Source organism: Photinus pyralis, unplaced genomic scaffold, assembly GCF_008802855.1.
Source record: "Photinus pyralis isolate 1611_PpyrPB1 unplaced genomic scaffold, Ppyr1.3 Ppyr1.4_LG2, whole genome shotgun sequence".
NCBI classification, from domain to species: Eukaryota; Metazoa; Arthropoda; class Insecta; order Coleoptera; family Lampyridae; genus Photinus; species Photinus pyralis.
In genome coordinates, this window is record NW_022170403.1 from 15,326,558 (window position 1) to 15,342,878 (window position 16,321).

Below are 16,321 nucleotides of genomic sequence, written 5' to 3' on the forward strand. Positions count from 1 at the left end.
GGTATGATGTCGAATTTAATACAAAATATCCTTGCCTCAATATGGACAGAGAGAATCATAACCGGCCTATTTTCTATGGAGTGGATTGCTCACGTGCTCAAGAATTTATTTGTGAACAGAGTAAATACGAGTATTTTACAAGTTATGAATATGGGTCTGCACAAAAACGCTTTCCAGATAATTTAGTTCATTACTTGAATATTTTATATTTCATTTATTTCACAGTTTGGTATGTGTAACCATTAAAGACATGATATTTTTGTGTTGTAAAAACCCACTCTTACAAAATTAGTTGTAGCTTTCATAGTCAACGCGCTATCCTTTCATCTTTAGTTGCTGAAAAAGTGCAGGATAACGTGTATACGTTTTACCGTTGACACCATATCCATGAAAAATTAACGTATAGTGAGGATCAATAGTACTCTACGTACAAAAACTTTTTAGGAGAGTTGTTATGAAGAGCGAAATAAATAAGGTGCATCTATTGATAGATTTTTTTAACTTAAAACTAAAATCATCATGGCCACTATTTGACTAAAAAGTTTTTGCACATATTTTGAGTGTTGTAATACAATATTGTTGTAGAATCTACACGTGGGCACAACCATTTCGGTGATGCAGACATCTTTGATGAAGAAATAGAGGCGAGAATGTTTTAATTAGAAGTTCTACAAATTTTGTAACATTGCGCGTAATAAATGATGCCAAAGATACAATTTTGTGAACGCAATTATAGTTTAAAGGTTGTTAATAAAACGAGACGAATTATTGTTCAGTTTTTGGGAATGCTCGATTGTCGAGAGTGCTTGGGCTGATACCGACGTGTTCGGGCCAGTAGCACCGATTGGCCTAGACAGTGTGAAATCCTTCGTCACTTTTATTGATGACTGAAGTTGTTTCACTGTGACGTTGAAGCCACAGATACTGCATAGAGCCAATGTCGAAGTTTTCGAGTGATTTTGCCCGTAGAAAGCTTACGTGACGGCTTAGGTGGGAAACTAGATATGAAGAAATGTCCATGGGGCAGCCAAAGTGTTTTGAACAGAGCGGCAATCTGGTGCGTCTTCTAGATAAGCGTGAAATGGCCGTTTCTATGACCCCATAGTTGAACAGCTGAGGTTTTCAAGGAGCGCAAATGACGTGCTGATCGGGAAAGAAATGATAATACTTGTGATTCACGTTCACGAAGTGATAATTGCAGGATCCGCGAGTAGTTGAAGTTGTTAAGCGATGTTTAGCAAAAGAGTTTCAGATGACCAACGGCGGGGGTTTCTCAATATATTTGACATGAGCAAATGCAAACCTGGGTACACTGCATTGAAAATGAGACAATGGGCCGAACATATGCGATCGATGCAATTATATAGGGAATTAGATGAAACAGATGTTACAGCAGTTCTAAATGTGTATTCAGCTGCTGACTGAGCAAATAATGCATCTTCAAGGTGTTAAGATGCACTATTCCTTATATAGCAGAAGACGCTGCCGCTGTTGTCTGCGGAGCGAAGTTGAATGCGATGTGTAACCACAGTGCAAGAATAGTACACTATAGTGTAACGTAGCATGTCATCAGATCTGTTTAAAATTTGTCGCATAAAGGATCATGGATTTGATTCGAAAGACCGACTGGCTTTCAAAAAAATAAACGGTCCATTTAAGAGTTCCTGAAGGAGATTGTTTGGGAAGGGTGGATTCGTCTTGCATATCTCCGCTCTGAGAACCTACCAGCCATCTAGCGTTTTGTCCCACATTACTGGACGCTCTTCAATCGAGATCTTTAGGTTAGGTCGATCTCTTGCTTCATTTCACAACGTAGGTACAACACAACTGAACAACTAACTGCAGCAAATTGCATATAAATTCCTACCGAAACAAATTAATACGGACAAGTGTGAACCAGTTCATAAACCTTCAAGTGTTTCTAATAAACACTTCGCTTTTTTTCATCGGTCCTGTGACGGAGGAGTAGAACTAGAAACCCCTCCGTTTGTGCACCGGTACCAGACCAATTTTTTTACGGACGTCGATAAGTGTGAATGCTCAAATATAAGTGTGTTCCTACAGTATCCGGTAATTTCACCCCGTTAGTTTACCCCCCCCCCTCCCCGTTAAAAAAACGGATAATATGGAGGTACTCTTAGGTATTTGTTCAATTCCGCTCTCATGGAAGATGGGTGTGGCAAGTTTGAGGGACCACAAAGAACTCCATGGCGAAAAGAAGATGCATATTTAATTTTTGACAGATAAGTAGGTACCTACTATGATTAAATATAGCATTAAATCGTTGATTGGAACCATTCGACGAAAAGAAACTGCAAAGCGCTCTGTTTTATCAAAACAACCCTTACTTCCACCAAACAAGTAATCTTGCCCTCTGAAAACAAGAAAAATTTGAAATATGTACCTAGATACTTTTGCAAATCGGCTAATTTTGATTGGGGCTGGTTACTGGAAGAATAAGATACCTTCACCCCTTTCGCTTTCTGAATTAAATGGGTACGAAAAAATTGTCCATTGCAATACCCAGGAATTGTAAACCGGCACCAGATTTTACTCTCGAACTCGCAGAATACCTACCCATTAAAACAATTGATCTCTGTTAAGTGCAACACATCAATTCCACCCTAATAAATCCTTGCACGGAATACGATCGAGAATAAACATAAAAGGAACATTTCGCAGTATCTATGCAATATATGCAATAAGATAAATTTTAAATAATCTAAAATGCACTCCTCTGATACAGACTATATTGGGAAACACATAATACATGCACCCAGACGACACATTTAGGACTCATTGTATTGTAAAAAACCTACGTGTTTCGCCTCTCTTTACAGCAATATAGCCTCCGCTTTCTAAATTTACTTTAGCTCATATAATAGGATCTTCAGTAAATAATGAAGCAGAACTTGATATATCAATTTTCAAAGAGAAGCTTAATGGACCTATTGTGATTAAGAGTATATATTCCGCACAAGAAGCTTATATAAAGTTCAGTTACTAGGACGCAACGATGAACATTCTTAAAATTAAGGTAATTTACTACGTTAGTTTTTAGTGTGTACCTTATCATTTTTGTAATTTTCAGAATGTCACACATCCTCTGTTTTTAATTACTGTTTTGTGTTTAATGTGGATTCATTGTCAAAAAATAGAGTTTCCCGAATGGGACACAAAACGAGATGTACAATATTTTGATACGTTTATGGAGAAGCCACTGTGCGCTATTAACTCAGTTAATACCTGCGAGGATGAACGAAATGTAGCTTTTTTTAATTGGTTATTCAAAAATCGCAAAGAAAACAGTATGACCACACAACCTTTCTCCACAGTATGTATACTTTCGCTTCAATATTATGGTATCTTTCTTATGTGTATATATTGTGTTGCTTTGTTTTAACAATGTCGTACTGTAAATTTGATTTTAGAACAAATTCAGCAAATCTATCCGAACAGTTCCATTATTCCAAAAAAAGGGTCTTTCTTGTGCATGTAAAGGAGAGCCGGAGATGAAATACCTTGGAATAATGTATTTCCCTAGGTAAGACTACATTGTCGCAAGAGTAATATTTTATTAGGTAACTTACAGACAACTACCAACGATAAAATGTAAACCAAGCAGTTGCCTAGGCGGTCCTTATCAATGCCGCCCTAAGGAATATAAGGTGCACGTATTGAAACAAAAGCAAGCTGAAGATTTAGATGTTTCCGACGCAACTTGTTCGTCTACTCCACACAGTGTGAGAGATTTCTTCATTCCAGAGGAGATTACAATAACAGTTGCTTGTGAATGCGCACCGTAAGATTAATATAACCTGCATCGTTATCTACAAAAAATTAAAGAATTATAGCTACAGCAGATATATAATATACATATATATACGTAGATACTAAATAATTATTTTTATGTCTTACTAACCTATCATAGCACATTTTATATCTGTGATACGCGGGCATAAAGTACCACTTTATGCCCTAGGGCATTAAGTATCACCATAGTAACTCATTTATACATAATGACAAAACAAACAAATATTTGCAAGTCATTGAAAATTAGAAACGTCAATTATTAATTGTCAATACCTACTAAATCACGTGATTGGCCTTATTTCGTATAGTTTCTGGAACTTCTTGCTCATTCACGATGAATTGAATTATTTAAAATTACGTTTGACGTTTGGATGGTTTCAATCACATCAACAAATTCGAACCACGCATACTCGATCAAACATAATGAATTATTTTGTAAACGAATTTTGACGAAGAAAACTATTTGTAAAACATAAAATTGTGTATGTACCACGGGCATAAACTGATGTTTATACTCTCGGGCGACTAAAAAGCTCTCGGGCCATAGGCCCTCTAGCTTTTTAACTCGTCACCCTCGAGAATATAAACATCACTATTATGCCCTTAATACATAAATAACTATTGTATCACTTCGCCATATTTAAACATGTACAGCTTCCTATACTTGTTAGCACAAGAATAATAATTTGCAATGGGCTCAGGAGTCAGGGCTGTAATATGTTAGTTGCCCCAACAGAATTTATATAATTTATAATAGTTTACGCACAACTGCATCATATTCGTTTACATCTTAGTTACCACGACCGAAAATTTGACATTACACCCGTCAAAATTTTGCCGGCCCGTGGGCCTGTAAAAGAATTCAAAAGCCCGCATCAATATCTATCATCTTTATTATGAAAATTACTACATTTATTGTAAGTATTGCAACAGTATTGTGTCAATTTGCTAGTTTTCGTTTTTGGTGTTGTTACAACTAAGACAGAACCCCTGCCTTCGTTATCATTTACTGATATATTTGCTTGTTCTTCCCTCCGCAAGGCCCCATAAATACCAAATATTAAACCAACGTAAAATAATGACGTTTATACTTGTCCATAATGTCGAGAATGTTACCTAATAAATACGTATCATCTGGAGTTTCCTTCATAAACTTGATCACGTTTGCTTTAGATAATATCTTAGCTTTTTTGAACTCATGGGCAATGAATTTACTTTTCAAGAATGACACCAGCTTACAATATTTGCTAATATCAACATTTTTCTTGATTAATAACATTTTCTTTATCATGGAGTATTTAGCCCACAAAGAACTGCACTGGTAAGTTTTCGACTATAAATGAACAAAAAAGGATAACGCCTAGGACACAGAATCTAGGATAACAATTAATAAAAAAAAACCATTTTAACATACCTTCTCGCTAAAATACGCTAGTAAAACGGTTTCATTGATAAATGTCACCTTTTTTTCCTTCATCCAGACTTCCCAAGATGAAAACTCCTTTTCATATCGGTCTTAAGATTTGCTTGGGGTTAAACCCAACATAGCTTCATCAGCTTCCACTAATATTTCAGAGGGAATTTGCTCAGCCTTTACTTCCATTCCGAAATTATGAAAATTTTTGTTTTACAATGTTTGTTTTTTTCCTTAGAAACAAGTATCCTAGGGCCCTAGGTGACGAGCGGTGAATTTAAATCACTGTCGTATTTTTTCATCGTTTTTAACCATTTTTAATTCAATTTTGTAGGTTGTGTGCAGTTGTGCGTAAAACGTTGTACATGCCTCGAACCGGATGAAGATTACGAGCTTGGCCTCATAAGGGCCCTCCTTCGTCGGGTCTAAAACTTATACCTCCGGCCCTCTACCTATAATGAACAACAACCAAACGACCCCAATTATATAGGTAATTGGTTGGCACCTACTAGGAGACGTTGGAAAATAGGGCCACGCAATCTTGGCAGAATTAGCAATTTCTCACACACGATCTGCTAGCGTCAATTTTTTTGTGCATACTCGTGGAAATTTTTGTGGTTCGTTCTTGCGCACAACGCGCACGGAGATACGTCACGGATTTTGGTACCAACACCCATAACCGAATCGTTTGGGTTAAAAAAAATAAATTCATTTGAATGAAGTAAACGAAAAGACGAAAAAAAATAGTTAGTCTTGCAACAACACTTATTTATATCATGGTAGCGAGAAGACAAATAATTTCGATTTTTGTATTGCACACCCTAAACACTAACAATGGAGTAAACCAACGGACAAACGGACTAACAATGGAAAATAAACGCTGCCAATTAACGGTAACTTTAAACACTATGATTTTGAGCATTCCACTCCCAAAGGACAACATGCTCAGTGCCAAAAGTCCCAAACGTAGGTACTTACTTTTCAAAATAGGATTCTATTATTGCGATGGCCCACGAGGAAGAACTAATGATCAGTGCAGTCCCTATAAGTATTACAGGAGTTAAAATTTTCAATAGTCTGCCAATTACCATTACAACGGCCAACAACTTCCATACGTTCAAACGTAAACTAAGTCTCTAGACAAGATGTTCTATAACGTTGAAAAACTCTTAAATGATCCTGGTGCTCCTCGGTACATAGCAAATCGTTAATTGTATTTCTGTGCTTGTTTCACTGTTTTATTGTACATTTGTCCTCACATTTGACTTTGTCCTATACATTTTTATGTCGTAACAGGATTAAATAAATATTATTATTATTATGTAATTTAAAAAACACTCTGTATCACCACTTCCCACACGTTTCTGCACATTCAATTAAGGTGAGACAGTTGTTGAAGTTGATGGGGAATCTGACCCAGTGGTTGTAGAAGCAGCTGGAGAGGTAGTTTCTGTTGACGAAGAACTTTCAGACTGTGAACTGCTAGTAGTAGTTGAAGTATTAGCTGGCATGGTAGTAGTTTCTGCATCATCATCATCATCATCAGCATCACAAAATATATCACAAAAGAAATCTCCTAGAAAATCGAAGAGACCATCATCCTCATCATCGTTGCAATCTTTACAAGCGCCCTTAAAAATAAATTATAGTTTAGTAACCAATTTTCTATTATCTAAACACGTTTTATCATATTTAACATAAAAAAAGTATCAAGCATATATTTACCAAGAAACCAAATCCGTGAGATGATGCTAAGCACATCGCAACCAAAAACAAACTTAGTGCGCAAACCATGATCTTAAAGTTACTAAGAGATCCATAACTCCGATTCTTATATATTTGTAACAACTAAAATAATTATGCACATTTCTCTTACAATAATATTAATAGTCACGTTCAAAGTATTAAAATAAAAGAAGTTATAATTTCATGTAGTAAAACTATTATGGCAAGTTATTATTTCACAATGATTCATAAAGCAACCTTGTGCTCCATTTCATAGTTTAAACTCGGAATTTCCCAATGAATAGGTAAATCTTATTGACTATGTCAATTGGCACACATGACCTATTAAAGCGCACCAACAGGAATCAGCAACTGCAACATTTATAATAATATATGTACTAGGTCAAGGTGTGTTCAAAAGGTATCGAACCTTTGATCGGGATACATATATTTATTGATTTGTAGGTCGGAAACTTTAATCCCCTTCAAAGTAGTCTACTTGGTGATGCGCACACTTTTCCCAGCACTTCCGCCATCAACTCCTGTGAGGCTATAACCTTGAAACGTAAAGGTTCGGTGAAAATTTGAAGCAGGGTCGGCCTACCTTCCATTCCGAGGCACACAGATTCTTGGCAGCCCGTAGGATATGGTCTTTGTTCCTCCTGTTTATATGTCCCCAGTATCTCATCTGTCTCATCTTCAGTCTCCTGGTGATCGTCTTTCCCTCTAGTAGTTCCCTTATCTGCTTTCTTGTAAGGTTGCTGTTTTCCATCAGTATCCTGAGTGCCTTCCGCTCCGCCCTCCTCAATGTTCGTCTGTTACTTCTTGTTAGCGCTGAGGTATTACCTCCGTATAAGATTGTCGGTGCTATGATCGTGTTGTAAATCATCATCTTCAAGCTGTCCGGTATTTTCTTCTCTCGTATAAAGTTCCGAATTCCGTGTGTGATTCTGAATGCGTTTTTTAATAGATTTTGGGCTCTAAAATCCATAACATTCGATTTGTTACAATCCGTAAATTACACCAAAAGCTAAGAACAAGGAATGATCAAAAGGGAACTTTCCTCAGATCTCCTAGGGGGCGTCTATATAGAATCAACAAGTGTTGACATAATCTAACATCTGCAGCGAGAATTAAAGAACGATTTTCAATAAAGCAAAGTGTATACCTTTGCCTACAAAATCCTACAGACCCTTCCCCTAAATCAAAGAAGGAAGAAGAAGAAGAATGCGTTTCACCCTGTAAAACATTGCTGTTATCAAAAGGAAGATTGGTCAGACCCTTGCAATTTTTTGATTAATTTCTCAGTATACTCGTAGTTCACTTGGTCTGCAAATTTCTAAATTATTAATGTACAAAAAGGAGATTTTGACAGATTTCTACTTCTCAGTTTTTTCAATGATGCCTGCTGTAAGCTAGATATAATGGTTCTGGTCAAAGTTATCAAAGTGTTATCATTTACACGATCTTTCTTTTTTTGGAACCAATCATCTAATCAGTATGATTACATTATACATAATACACACCTTTGCAACTAATACATAATTGAAAACGATACAATGTATTCACTATCCTGCGACGCATCTGATAATCACAAGACACGCAACCTTAAAATTGATTGGATCAATAAAGTAAGGGTTTGTGAATCTTTGATACAATAATTGTAGAAATATTGGCAATGAGTACCGATACAGAGCATCAATTTACATTAGGCAAAGAATGGAGTAATTTAAAGTTCGTGCAATGGTTGGGAGGATTTTTGGGAACGACACCCCCTTACAATTTTTCTACTCACCAACTTGGTGCAAGATACTACAGAAATTACGCCCTCGTATTATTGTTGCTTGTAGCAGGTGGAGCCGTTTCTACTTTTGTATCAAGAAACAATTACGTCTATCGATACATGAATTTGACAACAATAACCCTCGACGTTCTCTTCCTCACAGTTTCGACCATTCTCAATGAAGTTATCATTTATGGCTCAATACGCAACGCAAAATCGACGAATATTTTCCTAACATCGTTAATTAAAAACGACATGTATCTTCAACAGAAGCACGCACGCAACGAGGGAGAGTTACAACATTGCTTCTGCACAAAATTCACCTTTATTAATTTGTGCTTTACTGCGATTGTAAGTTACGACATTTACTTCTGGTTTACTTCGTTTGGGATGCAAGAGTTGCAGTGTTACATTTTCAAATACGTCCAATTTTACATCTTCATTTGTGAATTATTTCGATTTCGCGAATTTCTTAAACTGTTGACATACAAGCTAAAATTTAGCACGAAATTATTTTTAAACTTAATTGAAGATATGCACAAAATGTCAACGGACGAAGAAGAATATTCAACGACAAACAAATGGATGAGAGTGAGCCAAAAAATTAAACCTCGGGAAGAGGATTTAATGCAGTTAAATCTCTTGTTCAAAATCTATGGCTCACTGTTTCAAAGTGTGGCCTCATTTAATGAGATATTTGAGTATCCATGTTTATTTATATGTTTCTCTGCCATCGTTGAGGTGTTTCAGACCATGAATTTTCTTATTGCTTGTGCGTCAGGTGCACTCAGAAATGACAAGTTGACAGGCTATCAATTCTCCCTTGTTCACCTTTTATGGTGTCTTTTGTTACTGGTAAGTGTGTGAGATAATTTATCTATGACAATACTTGCTTTCTTGTAGATACTGAGCATGTCAATGGTAAGCTCGGCCTCAGCGTTCGAAGATGACGTGAAGAGAATTACTAACAAGCTGTATAGACGTATATTAGACATGCCTGTGGAGCAACTGCTACGAGATGAAGCACAAGAAGCACTTACCTTGTTATATCATCAGTTCAAAGATCGAGAATTGCATATTAGTTCTGTTTGGTTCCCTTTAAACTATGGCTACGTTGCTGATATAGTAACTGTAATCACGTCTTGTACGCCAATAGTCATTCAATTCAATAGGGTTGAACAAACATAGGTAATCTGCTTTTGAAACAGTTAGATCATGTTTCTTTACCAGTACAGTACATTGCACTTAGGGAATGTACTATTCTAGTGCCCACCGTCGCATTACCTGTATGAATTATTTTCAGTACAAAGTGATAATGTCTGTATTAATTCCCCCGCACTTGTGGTTGTGGCATCTTTTATAAGTATTTGTTGCATTTACTTTGTCGTTTCTCATAATATGATCAAGAATTGTTAAAGTAACATCATCCTCAGCTGTGTTATGGGTACCCATCAAATACAACTATGATGTCGGATGGCAGAAGGCAGGGCAAGTTAGCAATTACATAATCCAGTATAATATGGGTCAGAGGGGGCGAGTCGCCTTCTCAGTTTTTACACAAGGGGGGCCGCGCCCCTTCTAAGAATGAGTAGATAAATCACTCAAAAGCGACTAACACATCTTCTACTCAGCGACGTCGGAAGTATGGGTCACGCCCTCTCAGTTTTTACACAAGGGGGGCCGCGCCCCCTCTAAGAAGGAGTAGATAAATCTTCTACTGCATGTGCATGCAAAAATTACAAAAAGTGTAGAAGAGTGTAGAAGTAGAGGATATATTGAAAGAATTTGAGAGGAAAACAGCGGAAAGGCGGAAAATTTTTGGATATATTAAATTTTTTATACTTGCTTTTCTTTACAATGCTCAATAGTGCAATAAATAGCAACAAAATTTTTGTAATTTTTGTATGTTCTAGTTCTAGTTCTTCATTATTTTTTAAATAAAATATTAACGATCTATGGCTATGGTTTTCTCAATCGAGTCAAGTGTCTCTGAGTTGCTCAGGTGCAAATAACTAGACATCCTCCGACACTTTTTAGCGCATTTTTTTAGAATTAAAAAAAATGTGCTATTGTTTGCGTTTTGTCCGTCCGTCCGTCCGGACCCACTTCTGCCGTTTCAAAGTACTTCTAGGGGAATAGTCCTAGAGTCCTGGAATTTTTACAGCCTATACCTTGAAGGTGTGCCAGGCGGCTATCAAGGCCTGACGATGGGATATAAATACCCGAAATCGATCGCCATAGAAAACATTATAATATACGTTTGTTCGAAAGATATTTCATCCTATAATTATAACCCCACCGAACTCTCAAGATGGAGCAATTCATAAACCATATTCATAAGGAATAATCTAGCGAAAGACCTAGGGAATGAAATATGTTGATTTCTATTATATTGAGCCCGCAGTTTTTCCTGTTCCCGATTCACTCGAAGTCCTATAGCTTTTGTTTCTGTTGAACGAGCTTCCTGAAAATCAATAGCGTCCGTCCTTAATGCCCAAAGTACTCGTACAATTTCAACACAATCGGCCACTTTTAAAAAGAGTTAGAGTGCATAGGGACGGATGGACGGACAGACAGACGGACGGTCGACAATACAACACTATAAAGTATCTAAGGATCCTTAATTAATAAGTGGGGATAATATTTTACATCTTTCTGAAGTCAAAGAAACCACTAAGTCCACTTAATCATAAACACAGATTAGGTATGGTCACAATATTGTTAAACACCCTGTATCTCCAGCTGGATTTATTTTCTGCATTATTTAAACAACTTTAAATATGTTTTAAAGATGGGTCTTAACATCTGTACAAAAGAATATAGTAGAATAGATATAGTAACTGTTTCAATGTGGCACACAGTTATTTGGAAATAAGTGTAATTAAAAATGAGTCAGCACAGTACAATTGTTAAGTTAGGAGCGTGGCAGGTAGGTATACCATATACGGGCACTGTTTCTGATTTTTTGTGTGCAATAGATATTATGGAGGATATTATGAAGAAGAACCATATTCAAAAGTATACCCAATACCTCTTTATATCTACTTTTAGGTTATGTAGGTATCCAACTAGGTCGCTTTTGGAAGTTGAGAGCCCAGAACAAAAGAGGAATAATAAATAAATAATTAAATAAATAAATAAATAAATAAATAAATAAATAAATAAATAAATAAATAAATAAATAAATAAATAAATAAATAAATAAATAAATAAATAAATAAATAAATAAATAAATAAATAAATAAATAAATAAATAAATAAATAAATAAATAAATAAATAAATAAATAAATAAATAAATAAAAATAAATGAATAAATAAAGTACGATTTCCCATCTAAACAAAAATTCCAAAGGTGACTGGACAGTCACTCATTTTTTATCGCTATGCATGGTCATTGACAAAAATAATAATCTCCTAATAGGTAAACTCTGTAGCATCAACAACCAACATTCCTATGTCTATCGCATGGGTCTTCGTTTGAGGAGGAGTTGCACAATATATTGAAATGTTGCTTACGCTTACGTATATGCTGCAGAATTTACCATCGGCGATCATTACTTTTGTCAATGACTGATAAATATGTGCAGATAGACGCACATTTACACTAATTCTAAGCTTGAATCAAACTGAAGCAACATTACTATATGAATCAAAATCATAACCAACATTCTCGCCATAAACGAAATGTCTACAATAAATGCACCTACAGCATTAAAACAGGGACTGCGGTAGCGGACCTGCTGTGTTAAGCGCAGTAAATAGTCCCGTACAATTATAATATGCACGTTGCTGCTTCTCGGAGGAAACTTTATCAAATACTGATAACTTATAGAAGCGACTTTGTGGCTCTCCTGCCTTACTTGATTTGCAAAGTAAGCTATCACGAAGGCGCAAATCTGAAACAAAGCATACAATTAATCAATTAATTAATTCTCAATCAATCGATAATCGGTGCAAACAAGTTTTTGTGTTTTTGCTGAAATTGGGTATGTCCGTTGAGTTTCACTCAACGGTATGTCACAAAGAGTGTTCAAATACCGTAGTTGCTCATTTTGGATTAACATTTGCCTAACGTTCATTACAATAAGTATAGGTAGGTACACCAAAAGCAGCAAAAAAGCAATATAGTTACGTATACAATACAAATACACTTACCAAGACTGTAACAGTCAAAGATAAACTCCAATAAATCTCCAAATCAGTTATACTTATCGATATATCGTCCAGTTTTAGTTTATATTCCAAAACAAAATTGATAGTCTGCAAACATTGCGCAGGTATTAACCAAGAAAAACAATAAATCGGCAAACCCAACAGTCCATTAAAACAATCTTGAATGTCGCACAATTTATCATAAATTTTTAAACACTGCACAACATTTTTTTGATTATTTTTTAAATTTTGCGCGCTGTTAATTTCTTCAATTGTCGTTAATAACTTTTGATTTAAAGTATCAAACTTATTTCTTAAAATGACAGCATAGTTTTGAATTTGTAGTGTAGTGATAATAACAATGTATAAGTTTACAAAACGAATTATAGAAAAGATGACATTAATCTTACCAAAGTAAAACAAAACTATCGATGTAAGCAAAATGGCACCAATACAAGTATGCAAAAGCCCTACTAAAGCTAAAAACAGTTTGGTATCATTACATGATTTTAGTATCAAAGGCATTTCATGAAGATTACCCAAATCTTCAATGTACCTAATTGCAGCTACTAGATTTTTTCGTTGAAAAATGACGGTACCAATTATTGTTACGGAATTTGAGACTGTATAAAAGACCATCACCATCAAATCTAACGCGCAAGTTTTATCAATGAAACTGTAATAATCTTCCAGCTTTGATTTTACCGTCCAGCATAGTATTAGTATAAGCAAAGATACCAAAAGTAAACTGTACAATAGATACCACACCGACAACCCGTTATAATTATAAACATTTGGAATCGTTAAGCAAAATATCTGCGATATGCCGTTTATGAATTTTAAAATTATGTCGGGCTGTAGTGGTTTTCTTTCTTCAAAGGCGATTTGAGGTTTGCTGGCGTTCTTTATTGCAGACATTTTTTGTAGGGATGTACTCGTATTAAGTCAAGTGCTACTTTGGATTAAAGACAAGCTGCCGTAATTAGTTAATTACACAGATATGAATTATGTATCGCAACGTGTCCTTTACTCATTTATGATTTATGTTAAATCCCACAGGTCCCCTATAATTTTCCAATTCCTCTATTGCTCTGAGGCTTTCATGCCACGCTAGGACCGTCCTGTTTATTTATAATCCTTGTTTTCTGTTCCCTATAAATTTTTCAATACACCATAACAATGAGGGATGGGCTGTAGTATTCATTACACTAAGGCTGTAGGTAGATTTTCTGCTTCTGTTAAAATTTCCACGATACGAGTTGACTCACGTTTATGTTGTTTTCAACAATTTGCTTATCGTAAAATCTAAATTTTACCTCACACTCATACAAGTATATAATATATATATATTTAATTAACTCGAGAAGTCTATTTTCCTTCCTACGGGACATAAAGTGTTGTAAAATACAACTCCTCATCCTTCAAAATGACAAATATAATTTATAACGACCGATTACAATGATCGTGCCTAAACTTACTGGTATATTACAATGAGTATATTGTTTTTCCTTTAGACTGGAACATACGATTATGCATACAATGCTATTTCCCTATGTTCCATTTTAAAAAAAACGCATCAACCTGAAGGAGTAGTTCAAATGGGTAGTAGGCGCAATGTACTACTGTCACCTTTAAATCTACCGCCCTGCAATAAATTCAAAAATGCTGCCTAAAGAAATGAAAATTGCAATTATAAATTTATACAAAGGCCTAAACAGTACAAGACAAGTCCGCGATTTACTTGCAGTCCAGTATCCTGACGAACAAATACCATCCATTTCAACGATCCACAGAGTTATAGCAAAATTTGATAGGGATGGCTGTGTTGCAAATCTTCACACAAAAAAGGCAAAAATTAACCATGTCCTTAATGAAGAATTGGAATTAGAAATTTTGTGCTATGCTGAAGAAAACCCAACAGCATCACTAAGTTTAATGGCCAAGGAATTTGAAATTTCTAGAACTTCCGTGTTTAAAACGCTAAAGAAATTTAAATACAAGTCGTACAAATTTCAAAATCACCAACAACTGTTTGATGATGATAAAATAAAACGCACAGACTTTTGCGAAACAATATTTAATTTGTTAAACAATAATGAGGAAATATTGCACAAAATAATGTTTACAGATGAAGCATCTTTTTCTCTGAACGGTACAGTAAATTCTCAAAACTATCGGTAGGTACCTATCTCCATATTAAATCTTACTGATACCGTTTTCTTCATTAGATATTGGTCACAAACTAATAATCATGTACACAACATAACGCATACGCAATATAATATTAAAATTAACGTTTGGGCCGGGATAATAAACAATATTCTAATCGGACCGTTCTTCATCGATGGAACTCTAAATTCAACAAAGTTTCTCGAATTACTTAGATCGCGCATTATTCCACGGTTACAGGAGTTGAATATAAACAACCCATGGTTTCAAATGGACGGGGCTCCACCACATTCTACGAGACCAGTGACAAGTTTCCTCAATGAAACATTCCCGGGCCGTTGGATCGGTAGATTTGGTCCAATATCTTGGCCAGCACGATCTCCCGATCTGTCGCCAAATGACTTTTTCCTTTGGGGATATCTAAAATCGAAAATTTATAATCATGTTCCCATTCAGAATGTGCAAGAGTTACAAACCCGAATACTAACAGCATGTGATCAAATGAATCCTACGTTTTTACGAAATAGTATTCAGGAATTTCGCAATCGGTTAGGGTACTGCTTGGAATGTGAAGGAGGGCACTTTGAACATTTGTTATAACTTATAATTAAATTCATTTTATTTATTATTAAACAATTTTTCTTCGACTTTCGACCGTACACGTACATAACCTAAAAATAAAGGCTGGTTCAAATGTGACTCGCAAATTTCTAATACGTTTGTTTTAGTTGTGAACCGCGCATATCCTTCAGGTTGATGCGTTTTTTTTAAAATGGAACATAGGGAAATAACATTGCATGCAAAATCGTATGTTCCAATCTAAGATAAACGCACGGTATATTATTTTCATAGCATACATCACATATTAAAAATGTAAGGGGAGACTTCGCTGGAATTCTGCCCCACATGTCATTTTGTAATAATTAATTCAATCCTATTAAATACTTATTGCTAAATAAGCTATGGCAGATTGTATAATTAAAGGAGAATAAAAAAAAATAGTCTGCTTAAAGGTTTATGTCATGTTTTTCTCCGGTTGTTGCGATAAGAGTTCTTATGGCTGCGTAATCTAATTTAAGTTTAGATAAGCACGTGTTATTGCCGATGTTGTTTAAACACAGAGACGGACATTAGTCGTGGCTCTTTTTTGGTGGAAGACGTGAATCGAGTTTTCTTGGACGTTGAAATGTGGCCGTGTTTGGGCGTATTTGTTTGCAAAACAGGCAGTTTTGTCGTTATCAGGGCTTTTTGTGGAGATAGTCAG

At 35.5% G+C, this 16,321-nt stretch overlaps 2 protein-coding genes and 2 long non-coding RNA genes across 5 annotated transcripts; 2 read left to right on the forward strand and 2 right to left on the reverse strand.

Annotated features, from left to right (window-relative positions):
* The first annotated feature begins 2 nt into the window (after positions 1-2).
* LOC116163639 lies at positions 3-770 on the forward strand. Its single transcript, XR_004143783.1, has 2 exons — positions 3-120; positions 586-770. It is a non-coding gene; the product is annotated as an uncharacterized LOC116163639 (long non-coding RNA).
* Positions 771-2,890: 2,120 nt separating this feature from the next.
* On the forward strand, positions 2,891-3,859 carry LOC116163637. The gene is made up of 4 exons (XM_031477669.1): positions 2,891-3,037; positions 3,092-3,334; positions 3,432-3,544; positions 3,593-3,859. Exons 1-4 carry the CDS (start codon positions 3,017-3,019, stop codon positions 3,804-3,806), a joined length of 591 nt encoding a protein of 196 aa, XP_031333529.1. The 5' UTR covers positions 2,891-3,016; the 3' UTR covers positions 3,807-3,859.
* LOC116163638 lies at positions 3,735-7,138 on the reverse strand. 2 transcript variants are annotated; one of them, XR_004143782.1, is made up of 4 exons: positions 6,953-7,138; positions 6,316-6,858; positions 6,206-6,269; positions 3,735-3,830 (listed from the first exon to the last, which is right to left on the reverse strand). It is a non-coding gene; the product is annotated as an uncharacterized LOC116163638 (long non-coding RNA). The 2 variants fall into 2 exon arrangements; XR_004143781.1 differs by lacking the exon at positions 3,735-3,830 and having other exon boundaries at positions 5,981-6,269; positions 6,953-7,134.
* Positions 7,139-13,218: 6,080 nt separating this feature from the next.
* LOC116165040 lies at positions 13,219-14,205 on the reverse strand (the record flags this gene model as incomplete). Its single annotated transcript, XM_031479308.1, has 1 exon — positions 13,219-14,205. A coding segment is annotated over exon 1 (588 nt), but the record flags the coding sequence as incomplete, so codon positions are not given.
* Between the last annotated feature and the right edge of the window lie 2,116 nt (positions 14,206-16,321).

What these genes read in the sequence shown, in the direction of transcription:
- LOC116163637 (XM_031477669.1), top strand. Translation starts at nt 3,017, where the DNA reads ATGAACATTCTTAAAATTAAG. An exon ending in TGAACATTCTTAAAATTAAG is followed by an intron (nt 3,038 to 3,091) that starts GTAATTTACTAC and finishes TGTAATTTTCAG; the next exon opens with AATGTCACACATCCTCTGTT. An exon ending in GGAATAATGTATTTCCCTAG is followed by an intron (nt 3,545 to 3,592) that starts GTAAGACTACAT and finishes GGTAACTTACAG; the next exon opens with ACAACTACCAACGATAAAAT.